The sequence below is a fragment of the Trachemys scripta genome, chromosome 1 (genome assembly GCF_013100865.1).
Source record: "Trachemys scripta elegans isolate TJP31775 chromosome 1, CAS_Tse_1.0, whole genome shotgun sequence".
NCBI lineage: Eukaryota > Metazoa > Chordata > Testudines > Emydidae > Trachemys > Trachemys scripta.
This window is the reverse complement of record NC_048298.1, coordinates 213,393,252-213,407,698: the sequence shown is the minus strand read 5'-3', so window position 1 is coordinate 213,407,698 and position 14,447 is coordinate 213,393,252. Positions and strand designations below refer to the sequence as shown.

The window sequence follows — 14,447 nt, the reverse complement described above, 5'->3', positions numbered from 1 at the left end:
CTGAGTTCCACCTCAATCAGTCCATCCACTTGCCAGTATTCTGCCCGAAGCCACACGCCTCCCCACTGACAAGGCCCCGCACTCCCTTGATGTCTGATGCACACTGGTGTCCCTCCACAGTACTGGACCATTTCAAAAATCACTTAAACTATTGGTGGCCATTGCCAAAAGGTCAAAGGCACAAGCCCTCTCATCCCAGCCCATCTCCAAATGGGTCTTGGAGCGCATCCTCAAATGCTACAAACACTCCAGCTATCTCCTCCAGGCAGGGTTGTGGTTCATTCTACATGGGCGCAAGTTGCCTTCTCAGCCTCACTGGCAGATGTGTCCTGGCAAGACATCTCTCGAGCTGTGAGGTAGGTTTCTGTCCACACTTTCACGGCACACTACACCATAACACAAGTGGCAGTGATAGACACGACCGTGGGCAATGCCATACTACAGACCGCAGTGCCGTTAGTATCCTCACACCCAGCTCTGTGTTGATCATTGCTCGCAAGACACCCACGTGTGGAATACACTTAAGGACCATCACTCAAAGAAGAGAAGGTTACTTATCTGTAACTAGAGGTTCTTTGAGTTGTGTGGTCCCTCTCTGTAGTCCACTGCCCTCCCTCCATCCCCTCTGCTTTGAACTGGATTTTGTAATGGTAAAAGGGAAACTGGAATGGCGTCGACCCGCACTCCATATTATACCCTCGTCTTGGGAGCCACTAGGAGACTCCCTATGCACATGCAGGTCAATGGACACTGCTAAGAAACACTTCTGGACTCAGGTGCGTGGCGAGCATGCACACTCATGTGTGACATACACACAGGAACCACACATCTCAAAGAACTTCCAGTTACAGGTGAGTAACCTCCTCTTTCTAGAATTTGTGCTGTTCTGTTAAATTTACTTAAACCGCACAGTTCACATTTTCCTTAGTAACTAACATTACTTTTTAATTTCCTTCCTAGAGAGGTAGAAGTGGTGTTTTAGTGTATACATACAATCTCTGCTAAACTTATTGTTTTGGATTTTTTGGTTGAGGGTAGGTTTTGCCGCTTCCCTGCAGGACCGTTTCCTGATAATGGCAGCAGAAATGGACCAGGCTTCTGGAGCAGGCGTACCAGAATTAGCTCAGTTTTGGAAAGAAGTCCCTAGAAACAAAGTGATGGAACATAGGTAAGCATATAGTTGGCTTAAAGGCTTTCTTATGTGGGTTTTGTATTCTAATTTCTTGTATTTGTGCATTATCACCAGTATTAAAGATTCTACAAGTTGAATTATGCTCTTGGTGACTCCTGTTCATCCCCATTGCCTGCAGTGGGTTTTACAGGTAAAATTGATTGGGACTTAGTTTGTTATTGATGCATAAACTGTAATAGAACTGAACTCTCACACTGTTAAGTGTTAACATGAATACGCAGCAGTAGGACAAATTATTTTTGTAACAAAAGTGAACAGATGTTACTGCATAGACAGAGTAGATATGCTGAGTAAGAAAGTGCTATTTTTATAAAATCTCTTTTTAGATTAGAACTGCTTTTGGGGTTTTTTTTTTTTTTTGAGGGAGGGCAGGGTGGTATAATTTCTTAGGTGTTTTCTAAAAAGCAAATAGTTAGAAGAATTAGGTAATATAGAAATTTTCTAGCCAACGCTAGAATGCTCTTTTCCCCCATCAGACATGCACTGGTAGAAATGTCTCCTGCAGAGCCATCAGACCCGCTTTACTGAGCGTATATCTTAATCCATGATGCAAAGCTTCTCCAGAACTCCACTTTATTTCATGCACACCTTAATTACCTTTACTAACAACTGCTCTTCTACATATTTTTGAAAAAATATGTTATGAGTAACATAACATACACTTCCACGTAGAACTTTAAGAATTTAGCTAAATCCAAATCAGTTTTCACCAGGACAACAAAAAGCATATCTCATAACATTAATTCTCTAGTAGAAAACAGAGCCGGAAAATTTCATCCTACAGTGTGAATGTTGGAAAAAGTTAACAGCAATTAAAGTAAAGTCTGGAGGATGGAAGCACTTGGCTTCAATAAAACTGGCAAGTTTGTTAGGGCATTACAAACTAAGATCTCTCCATTATATGTTTCCCCTCTCTTTACTGAAATTCATGTTTTACTAAATTGCTTCTTTGTGTTTAATTAAATCTGTTTTTCCAGCTCATATATGTTTGAGATGTGAATGTTGAACCTAACCATGTAATTCAAAATGATACATAGATTCTCATAAGAGAATATCTTATGATAATTAAGCAGTTCGTAAATGCAACCATTAGGTAATTTTTCTGTTGCTATGTCATTCAATAAACTTATTCTTTCTGGAAAGTATAAAAGCAGTGTCACATCTCAAGGAATTGTGGGATTATTTCTCACATTTTAGCTGCTTTTTTTCAAAATACAAATCGTGTAAGGGTAGATTCTTCCAGAATCCCCAAAGAAAATAATAAAGTTCTATATAGGAAAACATGACACAATTTTTAGATCATTTTTGTTTACACATTCTGGAAAGGTAAACTGTGTGCATTTGCACATCGAATTTGTAAAATGTAAATAAATGCTTTCTTGTTTAGACACTGTTATTTTGTTAGGGTAGGCCATTGAGCAATAGTGAGAAATTGCTTGACTTTATTAAAGCTGCCACAACTGCCTTCAAGGGATACTTGACTAATAAACCAATACAAATGAATGCACCAGGAAGCAAGATGTTCTGCAATGTGCTTGATCCAGGAATGTGGCATGTAGATTTATACAGTGCTGACCTTTTCGTTTTAAAGGAAACCTATATCAAGTGCAGTAGAGCATGTCATTATTGCCCACCTAAAGTCATGCATTGTTGTTTGAATATTTATAGACCAGATGAATAGCTCCATCTTGCTAAGTCCTCTCCCAGAGGAAGCCAGTTAGCATTTTGTTTTTTCAAAAACAAGTTATTCCAAAGCATTCTGTTCTTTTTATTCTGCTTTATTCTTCTCTCAAAAGTTTTAGTATTTCCATTCTTCTCACTTAAGAAGACTGAAAGTCTCATGATAAGCTCATCTCCCCCCCTCACCCTTCCAAGAAAATAAATGCATCCATCTCTTCTCTAATGGGCTTAAATGTTTCCAAATTGGTTCCTGCTGTGTTTTTATAAAATGCTTTAATTTTCAATATCATGTGTGACATTAAATGCATGCACTGGTTATTTTTTCTCAAGTAACTTTTTTCTAATCTTGTTATTGTAAACGATGTCTTGAAGCTGGTAACTAAGTATATTTAGGCATGCTTTGAAATTCTGTTTCTGCTTTCTCTGAATATTTTATACTTAACATAAATGAAACAAAATTTCTTTGGTATTGAATCTTGGGTTATAATCAGCCATATAGTGTATGTTACAGTAAGATTAAAAGCATAAAGGTAAGTGATATATTCTGAGGCAGTGGTTCTCAACCTGTGGCCTGTGGGCAACTTGCGGCCCAATCAGCATAAAGCTGCTGTCCATGTGACAGCCTCAGGGCCACACCTGTAGTGTGCATATATATATTATTGTGTGGCTGCAGCCACACAACACATAAAGAGTTGCAAATGTGGCCAACCCAACAATGGTAAATAGGTTGAGAACCACTGTTGTAAGAAGCAACAGAGGGTCCTGTGGCACCTTTAAGACTAACAGAAGTATTGGGAGCATAAGCTTTCGTGGGTAAGAACCTCGCTTCTTCAGATGCAAGTAATGGAAATCTCTAGAGGCAGGTATAAATCAGTATGGAGATAACGAGGTTAGTTCAATCAGGGAGAGTGAGGTGCTCTGCTAGTAGTTGAGGTGTGAACACCAAGGGAGGAGAAACTGCTTCTGTAGTTGGAAAGCCATTCACAGTCTTTGTTTAATCCTGATCTGATGGTGTCAAATTTGCAAATGAACTGGAGCTCAGCAGTTTCTCTTTGGAGTCTGGTCCACAGGACCCTCTGTTGCTTTTTACAGATTCAGACTAACACGGCTACCCCTCTGATACTGTTGTAAGAGATTATTCTGTTCCTGTTGTGCCTTCATACTTCAAAAGCTGTCACAATGTAACCATGGTATTTTGGGCATGATCCATCTCCTGTCTACTTCATTGGGGTCAGAATCATATCTATGATAAGAATGTTGTATTGAACCATTCTGTGATAAAATAATTGAACTGTAATATGTTACGAATAGTGTGTTTTAGGATTTTTGTCCTTTAAATGTTTTTTTGTTTTAGTTAAAACAACAGACTTTATAATAATATTGATAAACTGCATTTAATTTTTCACAGGTTAAGATGTCATGTTGTAGAAAGTAGCAAGCCTTCTACTCTGACATTAAAAGAGAATTCATTTAATATTCCTACAAAAACCAATGAAGATTTACACTTACAGGTAAGAGAGTATTCTTTCATACAAAATGGTCATTGAACAGAATTATAGATTAATAGTTTGCCGTTATAAATGGCAGTAGAAGATTTAATGAAATAGTACAAAACAAGTTCAAACTGAAAATATTTTCAATGGAGGAATTGAATGCTTCAGAGTAACTGTAAACCAAATACAGTGGCATAATTTTAATTATTCTTGATATGAACTCTGCTACATTTTCCACTTCCAACATACTACTCTCATTCCTTTTATATGTATTAGGCCTGGCCTACACTAGGGGGAGGAGATCAATCTAAGATACGCAACTTCAGCTACGAGAATAACGTAGCTGAAGTCGACATATCTTAGATAGACTTAGAATCACTTAATTCACATCCTCGTGGCGCGGGATCGACGCTGCTCCCCTGTCGACTTTGCATCTGCCTCTCACCATGGTGGAGTTCCGGAGTCGACGGCAGAGTGATTGGGGATCGATTTATTGCTACCCGCCAATCCGGCGGGTAGTGTAGACATACCCTTACATACCTCAAGTAGTAGAATTGCTAAGTGTCCCTATCTGTCGATTAGTAGAAAAGTGTCATTTTTTTATATACATACATAGACATATCTATCTATCAGTCTATAGATCGAGATAGAATTGCTTATACCTCTGAAATAATATCTTCTACAGATGTGATCCAAATTATGGGAGCACACTGTGATAGAGGAATTCTTGAAGATTTTTTGTGTGTATCGTATAAAATATACTGTTGGCTAATTTAGTATTGTAACTGCTTCTCAGAATTACCTACAGCTAAAATCACTAGAGATAGGAGAGTTCATTCATTAAAAAGCTGTTTAATATCATATAACCTATTTTTCTTTTCAGCTAACTCAATTATTACAGGTTAATAGAAGACTTCAAGAGCAGATTGATCGCTGTGTCTGGTTCCAGCAGCTAATAGTTGTATTAGCATTGTTCTTAGTTGCTATTGCTACCTTTTGCTTCTTCCTGTTGTACACTCAGAGATGCTAAACAGCAATGCTTTGCACTACACGTGCTAGCTGTGTTAATCAGTTTGAAAAGAGAGAGAATCCAATGCTGCTCCATTAAACCCTGAAACTACCAAAAATGAGAGAGGTCTGTACTGTGAAGTACAACGTTGAGTCATACTATTTGCTGTTAAAAGAAGAAACGAAAGACCAACAAGCTCAGAAATTTACTGAAACTGTCTTGACATTTACAGTACAGGAAAAAGAGGATATTAAGAGCTAGGAGCTATGTTCACTGGACAAGTTATTGAATATTACCAAACAGAAAAGATGAGTAAATGTAACAATATACCGTAACTTAAAACTACATAGAATACATTATTTTTCTCTTTTTGGTTGAACTACTTTAAATGTCACCTTTTTAGTTTCATTCATGCTCATGCATACAGGGTATACTAAAAGGTGCAAGCAGGCTGCTTAAATTTATTTTAAAAAAACTTTTTTTTTCTTTTTTTTTTCTTTTTTTAATAGAATTAAAATTGTTACATAGTACAGGTTAGCTTTTTCTTACATGATGTGTGTATGTACATAGTGTGTATGAAAATAGGGAGACCTGAACCTATAGTACACAGTAATTAGATGGTCGTTCTTTTTGAAATTCAAGAACAGCATCCTTATCATGGTTAAGTCTTTTTGGTTTTTTTTTGGAATGTAAAATTATTGTATAAATATTTCATGCCAAACAGTATACACGGTACATCAGTTTGTAGCCGTATTCCCCAGAAAAAATGCCTGCCATAATTCTGAAGACATTTGATAAAAATACTTTTGTTGAGATGCTGTCTAATTAATTATAGATATTTTGTTTTATTAAATTTTCTTACTTTAATGTTTACTAATTTCACATTGTTGTGGAAGGAACTCTTTATACAAACTCCAAAGCAACATGCTGTTAAGTAGGTCAGCAATAGTCAACTGCATGATTCATATAAAAGCTAAAAATCAATGTAAGAAACATTTCTGACAGAGGTGCGATCATTCAATCATGCATGGAATATTTGGAAGAAACAAGCCAGATCAGGAAAAGATTGGGTATGTTAGATGGACTATGAAAAATGCAGTATCTGCTGCTTCTTTGAAAGCATTTTAGGAATGCTATATAAAATGAGTGAGAATTTATTCTAGCAAATATTCTTTGTACTCATTTCTGTAAATATTTATATTGAAATGATCTAAAAATTAAAAGCCTAAAAGGAGACATGGTATCTTTCATAAATTTTTAAGCCCTCTTCCCCCCCCCTTTTTTTTAACTGACCATTTATAATAAATGCTCGAAACTTAAAACTGAAATCTGGTCCTTGTTTTCACCACAAATTGGCTTGTCCGGATAAGTCTCTTCATTAGTGCTGGGCCGATGACTTTGATTTTTTTTAATTGATTAGAAAAGATTATTGCAGAGTTCATGTTATATTTTGAATGTACTCTTCCCCCCGCAAAAAAAAACAAATTTAAGGGGGAAAAACAGGACAAACTGGGTGTCAGTGTCTCTTTAATGATTATAGGTGTGACATCATTGACATAAAGTAAAAGAAAATTGTTTAAAAAAATTGGATCAGTGTTTTATTCTACAAAATTGTAGGTAGTGAACTAATAGACTAATTCTGATGAAGCAGAATATCAATCCAATAAGGTTACTGAAAATTTACTATATAAAAAGAAAGCTTTTGCAGGAATACCTTTGTACTTGGTGAGCTATACTGAATTAACTCATACTTCATGTAATTTTATCACAATGCTCTCTTCATTTTTCATTATTCTGGGTTTTGTTCAGCTTGCTTTCTGCTGTTCTTTTATTTTCTATAATATTTAATACATTCAAACATAGGTTACCATTAGCCATTTTGTTTAAATTATTTTCCTGTACTTCACATTCCAAATATTTCACTGTCAACAAAGCATTTAATGGAACATCCTCTGGAAAAATAATCTAGAGTTGTGGTAACATACAGTAATTTGTAAATTAGAGACAAGTTTTACTAACTGTTTATAAAATGCTTATCACTAATTTTGACTGGATATAGTAGCACTTTATTGTAAAATTGCAAGAAATATATTCTTAGAATCTTTGCCAATATAAATATTCTAATGTTCTGGTGCTTTCATATATTTTCAGTATTTTTAATACTATGTTAGTATTTACTTTGTATAATTGATCAGATGAACATGTTTTCTATTTTAATATGTTTTAGAGGAATAAATGCACTTGTGAAATATAAGGAAGAAATGTGGCATTTACTGTTCAGAGTCTTAAAAAATTGATTGTCGAGTTAAAAATCTGTGGGTTTTGCGGTAGGAGTTTGTCCTTTTAGGATACAGTTCCTAGCACAATGGGACACCAACCTAGCAATGGCCTCTGGGTACTAGGTTTACTGTGTGTGTGTGTGTGTGTGTGTGTGTGTGTTTGTAATGTACACACACCACGCACACAGTCTTGTTAAACCTAACTAGAATTTCAGTACCGTATAGCATATGAAGATATAAATGTAATCCAAAGAGCATAATGAACCACAGAATAATTTCACTTTTGGGGCTAGGTTTATTTGGTACTTCCTCAGTGCAAGGGGCTGGACTTGAGGACCTCTGAAGGTCCGTTAGTGTCCTACATTTCGATGATCACGCAACATACAATTCTTCTTTGAGTAGTGTCCCTATGGGTGATCCACTTCAGGCACACATGTGCCTCTTGAGCCTTGATTGGAAACTTTCAGCTAGAAGTGTCTGTTTGGCCCGTGCATATTCCCTATGCCTCCTCGTGCCAGACACCAAGGCTATATAGGGGTGCATGGGTAATCTGCCATCACTTCCATCTCAACTGTCTCAACCGGAGATGGAAACTTAGCGTGTCTGCCTTGAGCATGCCTCAGCCTTTCTAATTTTCCTCTAGTGTTAAAATACTTAGTCTAGTAGTTGGTCATATTTTGTGTAGTTATAGTTAATTAGTTTTTATACGTGTTGAGGGATTAGTTTGTTCTCCTCTCCCTTTTCCACCTGGGAGACTCGTTTTCATGGCAGAGCATGCCTGGCTTGCCAGGCTTCAAACGCTGCCTCTCCTGCCAAGAGGCTATTCCTGTAAGCGACAGCCATTCTAAGCATGTCCATTGCTTGGAGGAGTCCCACGTCTCCCAGAAGTGAAACTTCTGCTTGGCCCTCAATTCTAGGGGAAGGAAGAACAGGGACATCAATTAAAGACTGTTCGCGATGAAATGCTCCCTGTGACCAGAACCAGGTCAGGAGACCCTTTCCCCTACACACACACTACATCTGGCCCCAGACAGATCCAGCGCCCCTCCTACCTTGGGGCATGCTTCCTGTAAGGAAGGGAAAATTTTGGAGGCTTCTGGGAAGACTCTCAAAAAGAGGAGTGTGGACTCACTCCGGGGAACCAGCTCCAAAAAAGTTCAGGTCCCCAGCCAAGTCTATGGTCTCTGACGGTACTGTTGAGACCAAGGACTCCTCCACTGGTACGAGCTAGGCTGTGAAGCCCCAGAGCTCTGAAGAAAAGAGACATCCCTTCAATAAGGCCCCAGTATGCTCTGTCAGTAAGAACAGTAGTCATAGGGCACTATTGTTTGTCCCAGCCATTGATATAGAACCAGCCTTCCACACTGTTGCAACCCTTATCCCAGCCATTGACATTGATGCAGTCTATCCAGCCACCCGTACTGGTGCATTTGGCATCAAACAAATGACGATGCCCATCTTCAACTGCGGTGTTGCCATCATCATCTTTACCATCAACTTCGGTGACCATGGTCTCGGCTACCACGTTAATGCTGGATCCTTTCTCATACCGCATGAATCCTATACTCTAAGGACTTTTTGGTATCGGATGAACTGGAGTCTTAGCTTTTTTTTTTATGGCTACAATGTGGCTTTCAGTACTGAGACCCTGTGTCCAGGCTACTATCCTCCGGCACTGCAGGACTCTGCACCATTTTCAATGGGTGCCCTCCCACCATAGGATGATGTGAAGAAGGAAACTTCTAAATGGTGGGGTTCCCCAACATATCCCTTCAGAAATACCTTTTCAGCTTGTCAACAGGGAGCATTATACTGGTCACCAAGGGTGGTGGAGCCAATGCTGTATGCCACCTCTACTTGCTGTAAATTGACAGCAATTTACCAAATCACTGGTAGTGTCTTACAGGGAGACCAGGTTTATGCAACCTTCACCTCGCCAACCAGCCTCCTCACAGGAGACAGTTGAGGAGCAGGAGGCTAGGCGGATGAAACTCCAAGTCGTCTTTGTTGGCGGATGAGGCGGTTATGCCTCCATCACCTTCCATTGCTGACAACTTCAGACAATTTCAAGACCTCATTAGGATAGCTGCCATTCTTCAGATACCTTCAAAAAGGTCAAGGTTCCACAATACAAAGTGCTGGATATCTTGCAGTCAGCAACACTCTCCAAAGTGGTGCTACCTATCAGTGAGGCTAAAATGGTGTGGCAAACACCTGCCACTATTCTGCCCTTCTCCCCCCGTAAAAGGGTGAATAAAAAGTACAATGTTCCCCCCTAAAGATTCTGACTCTGTTTTCCTATCTCCTACCTAACTCATTGGTGGTGCATGCAGTAAGCGAATGGGGTAGACAGCATTTTTCTAGGTTTATCCCTTACCATAAGGACTAGAAAAGGCTGGATCTCCTATGGGCGGAAGTCCTATTCATCAGCAACCCTGCAATTTTTTATTGCAAATTAGCAGGCAATCATGGCTAAATACAACCTCACCAATTATAACAGGCCTGTGACCTTTATTGAACAATTGCCACAAGTTCCAGCAGTGTCAATTGCAGCAGTTGCAGTCTGTGGTCTCTGAGGGCCAATTAATAGCCAGAACTGCTCTTCAAGCATCCTTAGATGCTGCGGACACTGCTGCCAGATCCATCTCCACAACGATAGGCATGGGGCATCATGACTCCAGCTCTTAGGGTTTCTGAAAGAGGCACAGAACACTGTGGGGGACCTCCTCTTTGACAGTCATAAACTCTTTTAGGAAACCATGAAGTGTCCCTGCACATACTGAAGGACTCGAGAGCAACTTTACGATTCCTGAGTATATATATACACCTACAAATAGGAAGAGTTTTAATAGATCACAGACTGCCCAGAGGTCACGTCTTTGCTCAGTTTTCTGGATTCCATAGATCCTCTGAACCCCCCAGAAAGAGAGACAGATTCCAGAGAAAAAGAGCTGCTCGGCCACCCAGGCCTCATCCAAGCAGCAGTTTTGATAGGTTGGTCAAGAGTTTGAATCCTCCCAGACCTCTGGAGTTATAGTTGTGCCCATTGACCCAACTCCCCCTTTGTGGACCACCCTTTGTTTCCAGCAAGCTTGGGGACGAGTGGATCATGGAGGTCATAACATCAGGCTATACCATCCATTTTACATTGCTCCTTCCCTTCCACCTCCATTCCCTGTCCCTCTTCAGGGACCCTTTTCAAAAGCTTATGTTAAGACAACAGTTGGACGCTCTCTCCTCCAGCTAGGAGCAATAGAAACAGTCCCTTCCCCTCACGTGGGTGCAAGAGGTTTTACTCAAACTGTTTCCTGGTGTCAAAGTCTTACATCCTCTGTCCTTCTATCTTAGATCTAAAATACTTAAACAAGGACGTGAAACCTCAAAAGCCTAGGATGATGACTATGGCAACAGTAAGTCCCTTACTGGAGGAAGGAGATTAGTTTTCGGCCCTCTATCTACAAGATGCCTATTTTCATATATCGATACACGCATCACACAGGAAATACCTACGCTTCACCATAGGCCATGATCATTTCCAATAGCAGGTGCTTCCCTTTGGCCTGTCATCATCCCCAAGGGTGTTCTCAAAGGTATTGGCAGTAATGGCAGCTTACCTTCAGCAGGAAGTGATCCTGGTCTTTCTGTACCTCAACAACTGGCTGCTCAAAAGTAGTGTTATCCATCCACATGGCCCTTGTTCTGTTCCAGGAATTGGGCCTGCAGCTGAATGTGAAAAAATCCACATTGACATCTGTACAAAGATGCAGTTTATATGGGGCATATTTAGACTCCATTGACAGCCGGACCCTCCTTTGTTTGGGCACTTTAGGACTTGGCAGCTTACACCTTTGTGATGGATTACACAAGATTGCATTCTTTTATGCTTCCAATGTTGGCTCTGATCAACCTACTCCCCAGTCAGGGATACCCTGGACAGGCTGTGATGGTTCCCCTGCAAGTTTTTTTTTTTTTTAAACCCTCCCTAAGCTGGTGCAAATCAGTGTCTGTGTGGGCATACTTTTCTGTTGCCTGACCCATCAGAGACTTTAACAACCAATGTATCCCTGTTAGGATGGGGAGCCCATCTCAATGCCATCACAGTTCAGAGCAGGTGACAATCCAGGAAACCGATCTACATATCAGTCTATTTCAGGGCTGTCCAGAATGCTTGCAGTCATTTTCTACCCCTCATCAAGAACAAATCAATCAGAGTCATGATGGACAACATATCCTGCGTGTTCTACATCAACAAGCAGGGAGGAACAAGGTGCCCCATGCACGGAAGCAATGATATTATGGAACTGGTGCATAACCCATCAGATCTGTATTCCAGTTGTCCACTTCACAGGCATTTGGAATGCCACAGCCAATGCCCTCAGCAGACACTTCTCACAGTACTATGAATGGGAGTTGGACACAGATTCTCTACAGCATATTCCAAAGATAGGAACTGCCACAGGTTGACCTTTTTGCTTCCTCAGAAAACAAGAAATGCCCTCTTTTCTCCTCACCACTTCTTAGGAGACACCTTCCTTCTATGGTGGAAGGAAGGGTTTGTTTTATGTTTTCCCCCATACACCCCTAATTCTACAGGTCATAAACCAGATCAGACATAGGAGCCAGAGGCTACGTCTACACTACCCGCCTGAATTGGTGGGTAGAAATCGATCTCTCGGGGATCGAATTATCGCGTCTCGTCGGGACGTGACATTCGATCCCCGAATCAATGCTTGTACTCCACCAGGGGAGGTAGGAGTAAGCACAGTCAACGGGGGAGCCGCAGAGCTCGATTTGCCGCTGTCCTCCCAGCGGGGTAAGTCGGCTCCGATGCGTCGAATTCAGCTACGCTATTCGCATAGCTGAATTTGCGTATCTTAAATCGACGCCCCCCCTCCAGTGAGGACGTAGCCTCAGTCACTCTTATAATGCCTACCTCTCCAAGACAGCCATGGTACTCATACTTGCTTCACCTCTCTGTCTAACTGCTATTCAAGCTTCCAGCCATTCCTCATCACCTATCTCAGAATGCGGGGTGTGTGCTTTATCCCAGCCTAGTGGTTCTGCATCTCAGGGCATGGTTCCTCAATGGTTCTGTGGTTAGAGGCTTCCTGCTCTGTGGAAGTACAAGAAGTGCTACTAAACAGCATGCAGACATCAACCTGTAGTACTTACCTTCAGAAATGAAAAATACTCTCTCTTATTGGTGTGGTCATTGCTCCCATTGGCCTTTTCAGTTCCGTTTCTACTTATCCTGGATTACCTGTTGGATCTGAAGAAATCGGGATTATCCATGAGCTCGACCAAGATACATTTGGCTGCTATATCAGCCTTTCATCCCACAGTGGAGAGAGACTCCATATTTTGCTCACCCAGCATTCCTTGATTAATTAAAGATAGGGCTATCTGTACCTCTGCATTGTATAGCCAACCCCAACCTGGGACCTCAACCTAGTTCTCAATCACCTAATGAGACCTCCATTCGAACCAATGGCAAATTGCTCTGTGCTCCATTTATCTCTGAAGACTGTCTTCTTAGTTGCCGTCATGTTGGTCTGTAGTGTTGGGAAAATCAGGTCCTTACTGGTGGATCCCCCCACTTTTACAGTGTTCTTCAAAAACAAGTTCTCCTAAACCCACAGCCTAAATTCCTACCAAACATTCCACTAGACTGCCACTTTAATCAATCCATCCACCTAGCAGTGTTTTTTCCGAAACTTCATAGTTCTCAGCAGGAATCCTATTTCCATACCATGGATGTTAGAAGAGCTTTGGCCTTCTATTTTGGCTAGGCAATTTTGAAGATCACCTAGGCTTTTTATCTTCTTTATGGATAGATCCAGGGGATTCTCTCTCTCTATTCAGAGACCATCAAAATGGATAGCTGGTTGTATTTTCACTTGTTATGAGTCTGCAGGTGCTAACCCCACACTTAAGGTGATAGCACGTTCAACCAGATCTCAGGCAACATCTATGGCATTACTGAAGAATATACCAATTTCTGAGATATGTAGGGCTGTATACCAATTTCTGAGATATGGGATTCAATACATGCATTTATGAAAGATTACGCCCTTATCCATGACATCCGATCTGATGCAGCACTTGGTTCTGCAGTATTATCTTCAGTTCTGGACTCCATTCCAAATTTCCCCCCTCCTACGGATACTGCTTGGAAGTCACCTGAAGCAGAGTACCGATAGGGATGGAAGAAGGAGAAATGACACTGTGTGCATATACGTGGTCCGTCACGATGTGTGTCCCTATGGGCGCTCCATTACCCACTTCTTTCTCCACTGCTATGGACTGTTCTTTCGGAGACGTTTGGGTAGAGAACCGAGGGCGGTTCACCCGCACAGCCCTATGGAGCCTTGTTGTCTGGCACAAAGAGGCATAGGTCACATGCATGTGCCGAATGGGCACAGCTAGATGAAAATCTCTGATCAAGGGCCCTACAGGCACATGTGCACCTAAAGTGGAGCACCCAAGGGGGGACACATCTTGAGCAACTTCAGTTATAGTGCAAAGTGAGTAACCTCTTCAAGCATGTTTAATCCTAAAACAGCATGTTAAACTAACTTTGTGTTTCAGCTAAAGACTGTACATATTAGTGTTTTCAGGTGTTTTAAGCTCTTGTGATTTATTTACCTAGGGAAGCACAATTTATTTTTAACTGTTCATTTTTGTAGAAGTTCCTACTTTTGAAGCTGAGTAGAGTCATATAGCACACAATGATCAAGCTAGGTCATTTGAAGTGAGTGGTTTAGTTTAAAATAACACACGAGGGAAGGATCATT

The 14,447-nt window shown here is 40.7% G+C and overlaps 1 protein-coding gene across 7 annotated transcripts in view; it reads left to right on the top strand.

The window, feature by feature from the left end:
* Window positions 1–14,447, top strand: part of MOSPD2 (motile sperm domain containing 2) — a 137,631-nt gene that overhangs the window by 52,735 nt on the left and 70,449 nt on the right. For 4 of the 7 annotated variants that reach the window (XR_004643833.1, XR_004643832.1, XR_004643830.1 and 1 more), the window contains exons 13-14: window positions 1,039–1,168; window positions 4,281–4,383. Coding sequence is in view for 3 of the 7 variants with exons in the window: in XM_034756593.1 (XP_034612484.1) it covers window positions 1,039–1,168; window positions 4,281–4,383; window positions 5,249–5,395 (380 nt within the window). In the remaining 4 variants the exon portion in view is untranslated. Of the gene's footprint in view, window positions 1–1,038; window positions 1,169–4,280; window positions 4,384–5,248; window positions 7,429–14,447 lie in introns of those variants that run through there. The other 3 variants (XM_034756593.1, XM_034756623.1, XM_034756602.1) reach the window with 1 other exon arrangement.